Raw genomic sequence first — 17,403 nt, forward strand, 5'->3', positions numbered from 1 at the left:
TTACAATTGGCCTGTTCCCGTACTTTATAAAGTGGTAAAAGTCGTAAACGATTTTCATATAAATTTTGTGTACGGGAACGCAAAATGTGTAAAAGTGGTAAAAATTGTAAAAACTTTTTAGTTCTGGAACAGAGCTAATTTCTCGTTTGAGATATCGTCCCCTCTTTGCTCATATTAGTATATTTTACACACAGGGATACATTTTTGTATCATGGTATCAATCGTACTTTTTGTTAAAAAGGTGTCTAATGAAAAAAAAAAAAATAAATAATTTTATGATTTCCAAATAACTTTAGATTTATTAACTCCATAAAATCTCAAGCGACCAATCGTAAACGTGTAAAACACGACAAAAGCTGAAAACAGATACAACGTTTGATTAAAGTTTTGCGTTGGGCGTCGAGAAAAAAACAACAACAACAGGGCGACGACGATACCAAAGTCCAGCGTTTATCTGTTTGTCGGCATATATTTCTAATGAATTTGAATTTTTCGGCATCATGCCCAACAGTGTAAAAACGGCCAAAACGACACAAAACTTTAATCAAACGTTGTATCTGTTTTCAGCTAAACTCTGTTGAAAAACCGTTGCAACTTTTGGTACTTTTTGAGTAGAGTTACATTTTTTGCACAAATACCGAATACAACACTGTATTTTTGGTGGATTTGTGCCGGATTTAAAATAAACCCAGCCATGAGAGGATTTAATTTTTGTATGGCAAATCTGGTCAGATTTGAGCAGATTAAGCAAATAAATCCTCATGAAGTGGGTTAACCCGGCAAAAAGCTGTAGTGTAACCGTGCTATTATTTGACATATGTTGTATGAAAATGACAACTTAAATCAACTGGATTTGCTAAATCCAGCATAAGGTGTGTTCGTTTACTCAACAATTTGTACGAATTTGTACAAGTCCAGTAACTTCTTGTAAACGACTAAGGTCTTTTGCATTGTACTGTAGAGTAAACGAACAACTTCCAGTAACAATTCGTACAAATTTTCAATAAACGAACACACATATAGTCTAAATCAGGCATAAGCTAAAGACCTCAGTAGTAGAGCTGGCAAAAAATCGATGGCACTATCGATAATATCGATTATTATTTAAAAATTCAATATCGATAGATAGTTCTGTCTATCGATATTATCGGAATAAAAACCCCTAACCTGAAATTCGTTGAAATAAATAAAAATTTCGCCGCTTTTCGCTTATGTGTGTATAAGAAAGTAAGTCCGCAGCCACACGTACACATTTTTCGGTAAAATAAAATGTATTTTTGACATTTTTTATAAAATAGAAGCAGTTGTTTATTCTCCTTTACATTTCTGTGAACTACTTTTGCATAATTTCAAGAAAACCATTGAAACCATTCATCTCTAAATTAATGGCGATGACAACTTAACGATAATATGGATAGTAATCGATATTTTAAAACATTATATCGAAAATATCTAATTTTGGCAATATCGATGGTTTGCCAGCTCTACTCAGTAGTCATGGCTTCACTTCCTTAATGCTAATAATTTAGTTATAACTAAAAATATGAAATCAATAAATAAATATAAATACCTCTCTGGAAACTGTTTGCTTTTTTGCAACAATTGTTCTCGGGACCGAAAAAATTATGTTTCTAGCTTTTCGCGAAATGATTTTCTGATCAAATTTCAGATAGTACTATGAAAAATAGACATTTATTTTTGGTCATCAGGATAGAACAGTCACTTTATTTTCGCGAATTTTTGAGATATTAACGCCGAAATTTCTTTCAGTCGATAAAATAAGGCTTTCTAATCATTTTCCACCAAAGAAAACCTATAAATTATTCCGCGGACACCGAAATAACAGCGTTAAAGGGTTTAAATTGGCAGATATTTGAAACATCTCGGAATATCAATAGGAGGTGCGCAGTTATGTCATATTTCTTCACAATAAGATAGCCCAGCAAAATAAATTGGGAGTAGTGCAATGTGGACTAGTTCTGTCATGGCATGTTTTGATGCAGTTCAACTGGAGTCGTGAGAAAGGCACTCCAGTCCTCACATTTTAACCGCATTTGGATGCAATCCAAAGAATCACATCCACTTGTCACATTTTAACAACATCCGGATGCAGTTCAACGGAGTCGTGAAAAAGGCACTCCAATTCCTCACAATTTAACAGCATCCGGATGCAGCCCAAACGGAGTCGTGAAAAAGGCACTCCGTTCGCTACATTTTATTAGCAGTTGTTAGAGATCCCTACATGTACATAAATCAGATTGTACATCTCTACAGGCAGCGGCTTACATTTTCCAAAAAGAGATAAAGGGTTGTTTACACCATCTATCAATGTCGTATGAGATGTCAAATTTTCTACCTGCGAATGTTGTACACATAGTGTGACCACTATGAAAATTTTCATCTATCAAAATGATTTGGCAACTCATATGTAAATTTTTCATTTAGGGAGCGCTCTATTTGATACGGCATTCTTGTATGTAAACATAAATTTAACAGCTGTTTTCTGGCATTCTCAAAAAAAAAAAAGAAAAACAAAATCCTTTAAAAAAGAAAATTGAAAGTTATGTATATTTAAATATTTAGGAAAGTAAACAAAGGGTGTTTATAACGTAATTTTCAGATCGATTGGTCGAAAGAAGCAGTCTTGGAAATGATTGCTTTGTGGCAAAAACATAAATGCCTCTATAACCCCAAAAACCTATTCTACCACAACAAACATGCTAGATATTCATTTTCCTTCAACCAAAATTAAAATTTGCGCAAATTTGCAACTCAACAATAAATGTAAACAATGACAAAAACAGCTGTTTTTATATTTATAGGTTATGTCATACGAAAATAACACTTGTAGGTATGAACGCACAAATTGAAAGTTGTATGGATGACGTCAATTTTGACAAACATAGAGAATGTCGAATGGGTGAAAGAAATGACAGCTCATATGACATTGATAGATGGTGTAAACAGCCCTTAAGCGTGTTAACACGTCCAAACATTTGTTAATACAAACTAAATAATATTTATTATTTAAATAATATTTAATTTGTGAACATTTTTCCGGCAACTCACGAGAAGAAAATTTCCGAATGGAGTGCTGTTGGAGTACGTGTCGAAATCTTAACTGGTGATGGGAAGACAACCCATTTAGCAAATGAAGCAAAAACAGTTCAGCTTGGAACAAATGCAAGCGGAGGAAACACGCATGCTTGCGGTTGAATTCAATGGAGAATTTTCATAATTTGTGTTAATGTAATAAAGTTGTTAATATTTTTGTTTTACACAAATAATAAATGAATTTTATTTGTTCTGGCATATTTTGTAATGGCTTGTACAATTTACGCAGAATGCCTGTATCAAAACACGTGCTTTGGACTGCCTCCTATTCTACCCCAAAGGGTTATTTAAAATGCAATTCCAAAGGGTCAGTTAAAATGCAGTGCCAGAGCGTCAGTTAAAATGCAGTGCCAAAGGGTCAGTTAAAATGCAGTGCAATGGAGTGCCTCTTTCCGTAGTCACGCTCTTGTAAAAATCATGAGTGAAAATGCATAATTTGATGCACTTTCAGATCACTTGTACATATCATTCAACTGCCTCTTTGGAGGCAAACTTTTTGCTGGGATAGAATATGGCACCGACAAGCTCGACGGATACAATCGAGTGCTTCGGATGCTGATAAGATGGAACATTTTCAAAATAATTATGAAAAGCGTCAAAATTTCTCATAAAAACCATGACGTTTTGTTCAATAAAACGGGGTTTCCGCGAACAAGTCTGCCGTTCAACGGTTTGGAAATATGCTCCAGATTTGAAGGAAGATAATCTGATACGAAAACAACCGTTATTTTCATACATTGAGAGAAATTTTAGTACTTTTTAAAAGAACATACGAAACCTAAAACCTCAATTTCCATGACTGTGTTTTTCCGCGAAAACGGGTCTTTTACATTTGCGAGTTCAGTTAAAAAAATACTAATTCGTAAAATCCGGTATGGAGAGCATAACCTGGTCCATTTATATTGGAGCATAACACTGTTGAGAACAGTCGCGGACAACAAATTAGAACACATATAAAATTCAAAGTCGAAAGGGTGTGTTCAATATGAAAATGAGCTAAAATTTCCCTCAGTGTATTAAAATAGCGGTTGTTTTCATATCAGATTATTTTTCTCTAAATCTGGAGCATATTTCCAAACCGTTGAACGGCAGACTTGTTCGCGGAAAAACCGTTTTATTGATCAAAACATCATGGTTTTTATGAGAAAATTTGACGTTTTCATATTTTTTTTTTTTGAAAATGTTTCATCTTATCAGCATCCGAAGCACTCGGTTGTATCCGTCGAGCTTGTCTGTTTCATATTCTATCTTTTTGTGAAGAAATATGACATAACTGCGCGACTCCTATTGATATTTCGATATGTTTAAAATATCTGCCAATTTAAACCCTTTAACGCTGTTATTTCGGTGTCCGCGGAATATTTTATAGGTTTTCTTTGGTGGAAAATGTTTCTAATCATTTGTTTGTTGCCTTGTTTTATCGACTGAAAGAAATTTCGGCGTTAATATCTCAAAAATTCACGAAAATAAAGTGACTGTTCTATCCTGATGACCAAAAATAAATGTCTATTTTTCATAGTACTATCTGAAAATTGAGCAGAAAATCATTTCGCGAAAAGCTAGAAACATAATTTTTTCTGTGTTTGATACGGAACATCATGGACTTTAAATCCCCACAAAACTAAAAACGTAGATTCATTCATTTTGGGATAAATAAGCGAACATTAACAAAAAATGTAGGTGTTCTATTCTACTGACGTGGTGTGTATGTTGTTTATAAGCCAAAGTATTGGACGTAATATGCTACAAACCATGGTACAATAATTCATAGGTAGGCCAGGTATGAGAATCGCCAAAAAAATACAATCCTGTCGCTATGGCTTAAAACGTCAAAATTGTTTTGATGAATGATAACCGATGAGTAAACAAAGAAGAAGAAGAACGAAATGTTGAAATGAAAACAAAACAGAGTTGAATTTTTTGATCAATAATAAATATCAACTCTGCATGTCAACACGGTTTTGACAGATTAAGCCATAACAAAAAAAAAAAAAAAAGTTGTAATCAGCTGTTAGCTGTGGCCTACCTAAGAATTATTGTACCATGCTACAAACGTTCAATACATACAAAAAACGTATTGTTCTGAACTCAGTAACACTTACAGTCAGCCTAGAATTACGATTAAACGCTTAAACAACACCTTAAAACTTAACAACAACTATGCAGAAAATTACCCCTCATACCAATTGCGGATATTATTCGAATGTTCGACACAACTTTCGAAAACGATATCACATTCGAAGAATTGGCAATTGTTTTTCGGGTGTACACAAGCACGTTGTTCTTTTGTTCGTCAAAAGTTTAAAAACGATATCGTTTTCGAACATTTGGCGAATGTTTTTTCTTCACAAGAAAAATTGTTTCGAGAAACATTTTTTACTTTGAAAATTTTTTTGTTTCAAAAAAAAAATTTACGTTGTTTGTAAAAAATTCCCATTTGCTTTTTTCAAATAATTTCGATATAAATGCTACGTATAATATAGACAATAAGTGTTGATAAAGACAACATATGGGTAGGTTGCCAAACACAAGACAACAATGTTTATCAACAGTTAAATATCGCGTCGCAAACATAAAGAAATAAAAACGGAAAAGGTACATAACAGAAACATCAAGAAACTCCACAAAAAATGTTTTTCGCCACTATCGTAAAACTATCGTCAATCATTCGCTAATAATATTATTAACGATATTCGAAATCGAAGGATTTCCTGCCACAAACTGAGCGACGAGTGAATCGTTTTTAATTCATTCTCGTGTGTCGTTCTCGAACAAAATATCCGCAAAACTCTCGAGAAACATTCGAAAACGATATCGTTTTCGATAGCAATGGTATGGGGGGTACTCATTATTTTTATACTTTCAAATATGTTGGACAATAAGTATACCAATGTACAGTCAGAGCCAAAAGAAAGTTTACACCTCACAAAAAGTTGTTAATAGCATAATTACACAGGTATAATGTTATAACAAATATAAAACACAAATACAATTTTTTTAAGTGTTTAGTGTTGAATTAAAATCCATAAAATATTAGGCCTTGTATAAGCTTAATTATGAAATAAATGAAGATTGATAAAATAACCCAAAATTTCAAGAGTCAAAAGAAAGTTTACACTCTTGCCAAAAGTAAGACATTTTTTTAATTCTTTAGCTTGACATTCCTCTATTTTGGCTTTTTAGCTAATTTTGATTTTATTCGAGTGTCTAAATAATAAATCCACCAGTATTTTGGTGAAATCCGGTGATAATACCCCATTGGACCCGAATTACAGCTTTCGGACAATTTTGGCACAAAATGGGGCTTTATTTAACATTCTTTTGGATTTTTTTTGGTAAGTATTCAATGAATTTGAGGTCTAGAGACTACAATGAGTGATCCTAGATGCATGGGAGTAAAAGATAGCAATATGATATCCATAAATATGTGCGAAGCCTTCATATCCCTGCCCAAATGTCAGATCCCCCTTTGATATAAGCCCCATTTCAGTTCACTAGGATCTGTAATCTCGTGCCAATATGAGTATATGATATTGTTCTTGTATCTTTGAACCCATACAAACTATTTCTTTGAAGCCCGCATCTGTCAGACACCCGATGAACATGTATAGGACACTACATCAAGTTTGATTTTGTATACAACATTTTCACCGAACCCCATTTTATTTGGTACACGGGATTAAGTTAAATCCAATATGTTTACTTACCTTCTTATATGCCATTTAGATATGACACCATTAGCCGAATTTAGCGCATTATCAGGTTTTATTTGCTAAATCCAGCCAAAATCTACCAGATTTCCCATACAAAAATAAATCCTCCTATTGAGTGGATTTGTTTTAAATCTGGCATAAATCCTCGTATACAACTCTGTTTTTTGCAACATGTTGCTAAAAAATACAAAAATTTGCAAGCTGGCACAAGAAACAAGGTAGATGCGTCGGTGAATTGCTACACTAAAAATAATTTAAAATGTAAAAATTTGTAAACAAGGCGGTAAAATTAAATTTGTTTTGATGTACAAGTTGATTTTAATCAACCAAGACTAATATTTATGATGTCTAAACGATAAAATAATTCGTTTATTTATTTTAGATGGACAAACTGCGATAAAATAATTCTTTATTTGCTCTTTAGTTCGCATTAGTAGCATAATGTGCTAACATTTTCAGTATTAAACAATAAATTTGTAATTTGACGTATGTCTTTTGAGACGAATTTAATTTACAAAAAATTCTTTTGACGTTTCAAATTCGATCAGATGGGCTGATGCATCTACCTTGTTAATTGTGCTATGAACAAAAAACAGCTGACTGCCATTCATGGTACAAATACACAGGTAGCCGCATCAGCAATTGTTGGTAACATAAGGTGTCAAAATTTGACATCAATTCAATGCACTTGACACATTATGTTACCATCAGCTGGCATGATAATGCTACCTGTATTATTGTACCATGCTGCCATTTAAATCCTCCAAAATGTATATCTAAATGCAATGAGATTTGTACTGGATTTATTAAATCCTGTCGAGGATTTATGGCTAGTCTAAATGAGCTATTAGTTGCGCTTTTTCCATTTATTAGGTGTGTCTTTTTACGTGATAATTTGTAATAATTATTACGAAATGTTACTAAATGCTGTCTTTTTACACAAAAGTTCAGTAAAAGAGAGCGAAATGAGAGAACAATTTTGACAGTTGTTTGCTGAGAACTTGCTAAAGGTTGCTAAAAGAATTTTTCCCAGCAACATTTAGCAAGGTCGATCAGCTGATTTTTAATCATCTGCTAATGGTCAGCTGCTCAATGTTTACCTTATTTTTGTGAAAAAATACTATAAATATTAAGATGCAGCTATATTTATTGATTATTTTATTAATATATTAATAATTTTTTATTTATTTTGCTTAAAATTGAAGAACTTTTTCATTGCTTTGGAGTTAGTTTTTCTTTTATGCATTGGCACCAATGTTTTTGTTTTGGTAATCAACTGTTACCTTGCTAAAGTTTACTAAATGCTGTCTTTTTACTTTTTTCTCTATTTTCGTATCAAAGAGTAATATCTCTCTTACTCTCTGAAAAGAAGTTACTGAATAATTATTACTGAAAAAGTAAAAAGACACAACTATTATTAGACAAATATGTTTTTAAAATTTATTATTTATTTTATTTTAATTCTACGTTAACTATGATTTTTTCAATACAAGTTTGTATGTTATGCTCTAAAATAGTAGTGAAACGTGTGATCTACAAGAGGGTATTTGAAAAATAGTATTGTAGAAAACTGAAACTACTGTTTATATGTTAAACATCGTATGTATTTTGTATTTCCATACATACCCAATAGAAAATCAAGTCTTCGATGACATTTTCGTCGACGATTCGTTGATGAAATTTCCGAAATTGTCGTGCACGACACAATGCATGACAATTTCTTGCAATGTGTCACCAGAAAAAAAACCAAAAATATTCTAACGAAATATGCTATGAAATAATTGTACATGTATCAAAAAAATTTTCATATTTTAATACGATTGAAATCGTTCAAACATTACGGTTTGAAATAAAATTTCGCGACAGTTTTCTAAATAGCGGGAGCTAAGTGAAAAATAGTATGGCTGACATACATATTAACTTTAAAATAACGATTTTGTTTGTTTCTTTAACATAGGATGAAACAAGCAACATAGAATTGGAATTGTTTATTTGGAGTCTTTTATATTGGAACCCGATCCTGGAAACAATTAAGGGTAAGTGTATAAATGGCATAGATACATACATTAATATATAAATGTCAAGATTGTGCATAATGTTTTATTCTTTGCAGAATTCGCCTAAAAAGCCTTGCCGTCCTAGGAGTTGTTGTTCAAGAGAGTATTTGGCCGTTCTGAATTATAGACCACACTGCCGAGGAAATGTTTTTATATTATGTAGTTTATTTTTATATGTTCATTCATTCTATATTTTTTATGTTAATAAAATTTTAAAGACATATATATGTATGTAGATAAAATTATCTTTTGGGGTCGTTGGTGACAAATTGCAAGACAGAGTCTGCAAAAGGGTCGTTAACGAAATGTAGGGTTTTTGTCTTCGAAGTCGTCGTCGACGACAGCTTCGCTTACCTTGTCGCCCATGTTGTCGTGCATGAATACTGGGACACTTGTGTGAAAAAGTCGTCAACGATCCCAAAGGGCTGTCTGCAAAGAGTCGTGAACGAATTGGAAATGTCGTGCACGAGTCATCAATGTTGTCTTGAAGACACTTTCTACTGGGTACATATGTTCCCACAACATCCCCGAAGGGACAAGGGACACTTCTCTCATATCAATGAGTGCACGCCGATTCATATTGGCTCAATGATATGGGACCTACTTTTTATTGCCGAGTCCGAACGGCGTGACTTACGACACCACTTGTAGAGAAGATTTTCATGGAAATGTCGCCAGCATTATTGAGGGGGAATTTTGCCACCGTTTAAAATTTGATGTTGCTTGACCTGGGATTCGAACCGAAGACCTTCAGAGTGCAAGGCGGACGTGCTAGCCATTGCACCACGGTGGCCCACGTATGTATATTTACAATTGCGAATATTCAATACATGTCGAAAGAAAATCCATTAAAAAAAATTCCAACAAATATATACACCGGATATGCATATGAAGGTATGTGACGAAAATATTTTCGTTGCGGTTTGTAATAAATCGAAATCAAATGTGCCTTAAAAGTCATTAAGACTACACACTTATACGATGATTTAGGGTATTATCTCGATTTATTTGACATATGTATATTGCATGGTAGAAGATAAGAGGTAGATTTAAATAAAAAAATCGGTAGGCTCTGGTTTTTCCTAAATTCCTAAAACTTAAAATTACCAAACACAAAAGCAAAAAATTTTATCGTGGTAAACATTTGTAGATTCTAGCCGGTTCTGGAACTGGCATTATGTCCGATATAGATCCGTGTTCTGATATAACCTTCTTAGGACGGTACCTCCCAATTTTCGGTATTTCGAAGGTTCTGTAATTGCGGGTTCTCAGATTGGAAGGTACTACGATACGCCTCGATGTGAAGTTTTTTTTTAGGGATTAGTCTACTATAGTGACAGTAACTTGATATTTCTTAATGGTGGGTAAAAAAGCTCCAAGAAGAAAATTATGAATATAGGTAGATACTTTTGGTATATTCCTAATATGAAGGCAAATCTAGGTTTTAAATATTTTGAAGGTTGTACACGCATCGCCCAAATGGAATGACAGTAACGTGGCATTTCGAATTATGAATAGTTAGAAAACATCGATGGCTAATTGGTATTAAATCTTGTTTAAAAGAAAACGATATTCTCCGGTAAGCGTGGTGGAAGAGCTGAGTACTTCCATAAACGAAAGGAAATTGTTCCATTTTGGGTCTGTTCCAGAACTCCAAGAATCTAAGAATTTTTACTATGTTTTTCGATATCTTTAAGGAAAGATTGTTATGGTAGTAAAAATTGGTAGATTCCTGCTGTACGGGAACAGACCAATTACTACAATGCAACTCGTGGTGAAGGGCATTACAAACTTCGGCCCGAACTAATTTAACGCCGTTCTTTCTCGTTATAAATTGGCTTCATAAACAAACTTTTGGATCCTTTTGATAGAGTACTTACTGAAAATATCAATAAACCGCATTCAAGTGAGAATATATGTATCATAATGCTGATGATTATTTAAACGTTTTTTTTTTCATTTCATTTTAGCAAGGACACTATGATGATGCTTGTCTAACATAGGAGGTGCCGACGTAATGAGGACTTAAGGCCCTAACTCAATCAGCTCGTCACTTGCTTTCTTCCAAATTATAAAGGAATTGCGTCCTTTCTATGGTTAAAAATTATATTCCCCAATTTTAAGCTGAATCCGACAATAAATGCGACCTGTACGTTGCGAACGGACGGACGAACATGCATACATCGACTCAGAAAGTGATTCTGTGTATATCCCCAAAGGAACTATGGGTTTATCTCGTTTCTTTATGTATGTTACATACAACTGTAAACAATAAATGCGACCTGTACGTTGCGAACGGACGGACGGACATACATACATCGACTCAGAAAGTGATTCTGTGTGTATCCCCAAAGGAACTATGGGTTTATCTCGTTTCCTTATGTATGTTACATACAACTGTAAAAAGACATTATATCCCTTACCACAGTGTTGTGTTGGGTATAAAAACTTTAATTTATTTGCACGCTTTTTGCATAAACAGCCACTTTAGCTGGATTCCACTGTAATAAAATTACGAATTTTTAGGATTAAAAAAAATATTGGCCAATTCTAATCATGTCTTTCAATAACACTGTGCAACATTTTTAATGTGATCTTGTGCAAACATTTCGAACTGAGGATTTTTTGAAAGTACAGACCCAAACGACAAGAAACCCTAGTTGCGTTTTGTTGTGTCAGATCCAGCTCGGATTTTATGGCCCCATCTAAACATGGTTAAATATTGAGTTTTTAAAGAAATTCGGGGCTATATCTCTGAAACCAATGCGAATCTTCTTCTGACCTCTGAAGAAAATTTGTAGATAAGGACAAGAATAAAATATTTGGAGAAATAATGAACTCGAAAAACTACATTTATTGCCTCAAATTTCAAAATATATGCAAAAATACCACAATTTTTATACATTTCGCACCGTATCTCCAAAACCGTTAATTTTTTCTGAATATTTTCTTTTGGAAAAATATTTTCTGGAATGTAATACACAACTCTTCAGAACATGTCATTGTTGTAAAATGCCTCTATCCCGTTGTTTTCAGTACATTTTTCAACGACGATTTAATAAAACTCTCAATAATGTAGTGAAATCCGAAATGCGAGAATAAACTGTTGGTGTGAACTGTGTTTGAAATAGGTGTTATAAAAGATATGAAGCAAAATACCGCTGAAACAACATGAAGTAAGCATTTTAGAGTTTCAGAATGTTCTAAAGAATTGTTGAGAACTTTATTTGGAAGATTTTTGCAAAAGGTTACTTGGTTCAACTCCCAATAGTTTAGCCGATACTGACCAGAATTTCAGCAATTATGTAAAATTTTCTATATTTTATTGATTTTGATGCCCTAGATGTAGTTTTTCTTATGTGGTTTCTTCAAAAGATAAGTTCTACTAGTTTAGGTCTACAACATTGCTAAATACAGCAAGGCCAAATTCCTATTCGTTTCTGAGATAAAGGTCTGATAAATGCAAAAAAGTGTAGATTTAGCCCGGTTTAGATGAGGCCATAAAATCAGAATTGGATCTGACAGAGCAAAACCCAACTAGGGTTTTTGTAGTCTAAATATGTACTTTCAAAAAATCAATACTAGAAGTTGTTTGCATTTTCAGTGTTGCATAGTGTAAATGGCGTTAGTTTTATCACTTTGCCAGTGTTACTCCATCATTTAGGAGAGCATTACAAAATGTTGCAATATTAAAGCATACTTTTAGGCTCAAATTTAACTGCGTTTATTACTTTCTTTGAATGCAATTTATAATTTGTTATTATGAAAGATATTCCTACAAAACCATGTAAAAATAAAACACACATTTTGTGAATTTATTGAAAATAATAATTGTTAATTTTATTGAAGAATAAAATAATTAAAAATACAAAGAGTAAATGATATAAAAATGTTCAAGAAATTTATAATCGGAGGGACAGATTTTTTTTTATCAAAGTTTAGGGTAGTAACACAAAATCAATGGTAACGGGCAAAGACATTTCTGTAATAGTTTAAATTTGTGATTCTGTTTGCAGCATTAGATTGCGTTTTTGTGTGATTCAAAAGTTATGTTAGAATATCAAAACTTTTTAAAAGAGAATGTTGTTTTTATGATCAATGTTCTAAATAGATAATTAAGGCATAAGAACTCGGATTTTTGCATATTTTTGAAAATTGTAATGCAAATGATTTCTTTATTAAACAATAGAAGCTGGAGCTTTGTACTTATTATTGATTATTTTTAATATGACATCGAATTTTTTTTTATTAGAACGATATAATAACGTAGCTACAATTGGTTGAAATTTCAAAAATATGCAAAAATCCGATCTCTACCCATTATTATAAGTTTTCTTTTGTAATAGTTGATATTTACCGAATAGATTTATAGCTTTCCGGTTAATTTAAAATTAAAAGTGATCACTAAATCTCAAGGAGAACCTTCTTGGCGTTAAGTTTCAATAGTAAAAGAAAACATATAATAATGGTCCATAGACTACATTTTTCTTTTGTGTATATAAAGACAAATTAAGTAACAAATCAAGTTTTTTAATAAGAAAAACTATTTTTCAAAATGAAAATTGATTCTTAAAAATAGTCGACATAGGTAAGCTATTTTTGCGTTAGACGTATCAGCTAAATTAGGATTCATTTTGTTAAAGCGATTTTTTTAATTTGTTGTTTTTTAATTCCGTTTTTTTTTTTCTTTCTTTTTTTAATAGATAATTGGTCAAATAGTTTTTGTTGTCGTTTGTTTTTTTTTCTTCTTTCAATAAAATGTTAACAAAGTTCATAGGATTTTTAACCCAATTCTCTGGCTTTGCGAGGTTCGACGAAAAATACCCCCTCTATTAAACTGGTATTCCAGTACGATCCTTGATTTTACCAAGAACATTGACATGTACCTTGGCATAGCCACTCGATTTTTTACCCAAAGTACCAAGGCTACCACTTGGTACTGTGCCCAATGGTGTGGCGGTGGTTGTAACACCAGCTCCGGCCACATCTACTGACGATGTTGACAACGGCGATGAGTGTTTCGAATCGACGCCGCCATGATGCTGATGATGAGCAGCTGAAGAACGATGCGTTGTATCCAGTGATGATAGTAAATCGTCAGTACTTGGTCGTACATGCGATGATGTGGATGGTGTATATATCGGTTGTAGTTTATCAACTTCATCATCGATAGCCTTAAATTGCCAACTCCAATTGGCACGATACAGGAATGGACGATGATCGAAACGATTGTCATCGGGACTATAACTTTCGGCATGCACCGAGGGTGTTAGGACAGTCATTTTGTGACGATTTATGGCATAACATCTAAAGAAATGTTTAACTTTATCCGCCACCTCTTTGGGACTTAAATCTCCCTTCCAGGTGGCAACAAGGCGACAAAACATACTGTAGGGTCCACAACAGGCTTGTTTACGTAAACGGCCATATTCACTCAACTCAGCATAGGTCATACCCATATCTTGTTCATCGGTTTGCATTAGCTGGCCATCTTGCAGAGGCTCCAATTCGGCAGTGGGTGGTGCATCAATAATTGACTCAAGTACGGGTAAATTGAATCTGAAAAGATAAATGGGGAATATATGTATGTTAATCAGAAATATCATTAAATGTTGTTGAAAAATATGTTCTACATATAAGGCCTTAGAGGTAGTTTACACTATCTATCAATGTCATATGACACGAAATAAAAACATTTCATATCTACCCACACAGGAAATGTGGAGACGTACTTTTATTACATTTTTGCTGGTGTGGGCGCACAAAGTAAATGGCGTAAGGAAAATCCCCAATATTGCACATATTAGCGACTATATAATGATGGAAAATTTTATGTCATATGACATTTACATATAGTGTAAACTACCCCTTAGGGTCTACTAGCCAAAAGTGTCTTCTTAACTGACTATACGCTAAATCTGGAGAGACTATGAATAACCACCATCTTCAGAGCTACTAAAACTGATCTTTCGATTGATGTCTTGGCGTTCCTCCTTATTATTCATATTCTCTGCCTAACTCTGTTCAGAAATGGGGAGATCAGATGCATCGTTGCCATGCCCATGTCCATTATTGTGTGCACTGAAGGTGCGCCGCGTTGTAGAATCCAATCTGGTCGAATAGAAATTTATGTAGCGGCACTTTGTATGCTATAATATTTGTTCCACAAACATCCCAAATGGGACTAGGGAGACTTCTATCATATCAATGAGTACACCCCGATACTTATTAGTTTAATGACATGGGGAATATCGCTTGCCTTAAGACACCACTTGTAGAGAAGTTTTGCATGGCTGAAAAACTCATAAAATGTCGCCATTACTGGTGGGTATTTTGCCACCATGAATCGAGCCCACGCCCTTCAGCGTGTAAGGGGGGTGCATTGCATTGCACCAGGGTGGCACCCTTGTATACTAACTACGGCAAAACAGGAGCTCGAAATGGATGTAGAGGTCATCAGTGGAGATTACTTGTGAAAGCAATTTTGATCGCTACATGCTATGCGAGGATGACTCAAGCAAACAAGACATAATAACAATAGACATAGACTCTTCGCAGCCAGCCTGCAGTCATTGAATTGTTTTAAGGAGTCTCAAATGGCTCTGAAAGCCTTCCAAATTTAAACTAATTGTAATAAATGAAGACTTCCTCTTTGATTCGCGGAATGAACGCAATGAACTTTTGGTCTCTCCGAGTGAAAAAGCTGCATTCATTACAATCACGGGTCCATAAATAATAACATACTACTAAGGGCCATTATTATATGTGTTCTTTTCCTATCTGATGGATTTGAAAACGCAAAATTTACCAATTTGGAGACATTAAAAATATAATTTTTACATTGAAAGTTAATGTCAAGAAGCTCCTCCTTGAAATTCAATCATCACTTTTAACTTTAAGTTAAGCGGAACGATCTAAATCTGTTCGGTAAATCCAAAATATAACAAAAGAAGACTTGTAATAATGGGGGTATAAGTATAATAAATTAAAGTTAATAAATTATTTTGCTTACTTGTCCTTGGCATAGATTAAAAATCTCCTCAAATCCGTTTTCGAAATTCCACCAATGGGATTAACATCAGCTGATGAGCAATCGTATTTCGTTAAATAACCTCTCAACGATTCATCCACGTTAGCTGATCCCAAAACCAGCAGACCACCAGGACGATTACGTACCCATAACATAAGTTGGGCAAAGATATACGCCAATACCATACGTATGCGTGATTGTATATTTTGTAAGGCTAAATTTTGTCGTGCACATCCACCTTGGGTGCGAAAACGTGGTGTCAATCCGGTGACTGCATTAAAAATACCCAACAAGGCATTAACGGCCGTATCTATGCTTATCTCAATGTGATAGCTGCCCAATTGATTGGCTAATTGGGAGGCACGGCGACGAGTTTCTTTACTAGAATTTACACTACCCATAAAACAGGTTACCAACAAACGATTACACAAGGCCGCTGGATTATCGGGTGTATAATCGTGATCAGCTAATATTTTACGTATATCATGTAGGACCTGGGCATCACCCAGCTGTACGGCTTGGACAATCATGCGACACATTGAGTGGACAATTGTGGCAGAACTACTCGAGTCTACACCACCGGATAGCGGCAAAAAGAAACCACCCTGTCCCGAGCGTCTCAAATAGTCCCACAACCAACAAGCCGGACCCATGGCAATTTCTTCTTCCGGCGTATGATAGATCCATTGTATCGGTGTACTGGCAGTTTTAAAGATATCACAATGGGTAGACATTTCAAAATCACAATTTACGCGTGGATATGTAGGAGCTGATGCAGCCAAAGTACATCTAGAACGTTGTGAAACACGATAGGCACGTATCTCCTCCAAATCAATGGTGGCCAAAGTCACTTCAACATCTTGCAGTGAAAATTGTTTGCTACGGGCCACAATTTCACCATTCAGCGCAATGGCGGAGCAGCCATTGAAGTAGACACGTTGACCATCGCAACCACGTAAATTACTAAAGAGATAGGCACCGCCAGCCTTAAAACTGGCATTACGTATTAAATCGGTGGTAATGTGGGCTTTACGCAATTCCATATAGCTACCGGAACTGTTGACGATAACTTCAACTCCCGAAAGGGACATGTCAATGTGTTTGCTGCAATAAAAGAGAATACAAAAATATATAGTGGGTTATATGTATAGGGAATATATGGGGATTTAAAAATCAGTTATGTAATAATGGGTTCAGACGTGTGGGAAGCCTTAATTAGAAAAAAAGTTGTATAGAATATTATATAAAAAATATTGAATCTTACAAACATCTGCCCAGCATGTAGATACTATTAGATATTTAAAATTTAATATCTAATAATTTAATATCTAATCTAATATTAAATACTAAATTTAAAATTTTAACTATTAACTAAATTTTAATATTAAATATAAAATTTTAATTTTAAATATTAAATAGAACATTGGTAGCGTCGGTTTTATTGGTATAGCTGATACAATTTTGTTTTTTTTTTCAAAATAGCCTGGCT

At 34.0% G+C, this 17,403-nt stretch overlaps 1 protein-coding gene and 1 long non-coding RNA gene across 7 annotated transcripts in view; one reads left to right on the forward strand and one right to left on the reverse strand.

The window, feature by feature from the left end:
• The first annotated feature begins 8,622 nt into the window (after positions 1-8,622).
• On the forward strand, positions 8,623-9,026 carry LOC141397400 (uncharacterized). Its single transcript, XR_012411394.1, has 3 exons — positions 8,623-8,725; positions 8,785-8,863; positions 8,941-9,026. It is a non-coding gene; the product is annotated as an uncharacterized lncRNA (long non-coding RNA).
• A 3,663-nt stretch (positions 9,027-12,689) lies between these two features.
• Nadsyn (NAD synthetase) overlaps positions 12,690-17,403 on the reverse strand; it is a 443,475-nt gene continuing 438,761 nt past the window's right edge. For all 6 annotated transcript variants that reach the window (XM_073976472.1, XM_073976473.1, XM_073976476.1 and 3 more), the window contains 2 exons: positions 15,897-17,018; positions 12,690-14,443 (listed from right to left, as the gene is read on the reverse strand). In XM_073976472.1, coding sequence (XP_073832573.1) covers positions 13,717-14,443; positions 15,897-17,018 — 1,849 coding nt within the window. In that variant the 3' untranslated portion in view covers positions 12,690-13,716. The remainder of the gene's footprint in view (positions 14,444-15,896; positions 17,019-17,403) is intronic.

This window comes from Musca autumnalis, unplaced genomic scaffold (assembly GCF_047663935.1).
Source record: "Musca autumnalis isolate F117 unplaced genomic scaffold, ASM4766393v1 scaffold_3, whole genome shotgun sequence".
Classification (NCBI taxonomy): domain Eukaryota; kingdom Metazoa; phylum Arthropoda; class Insecta; order Diptera; family Muscidae; genus Musca; species Musca autumnalis.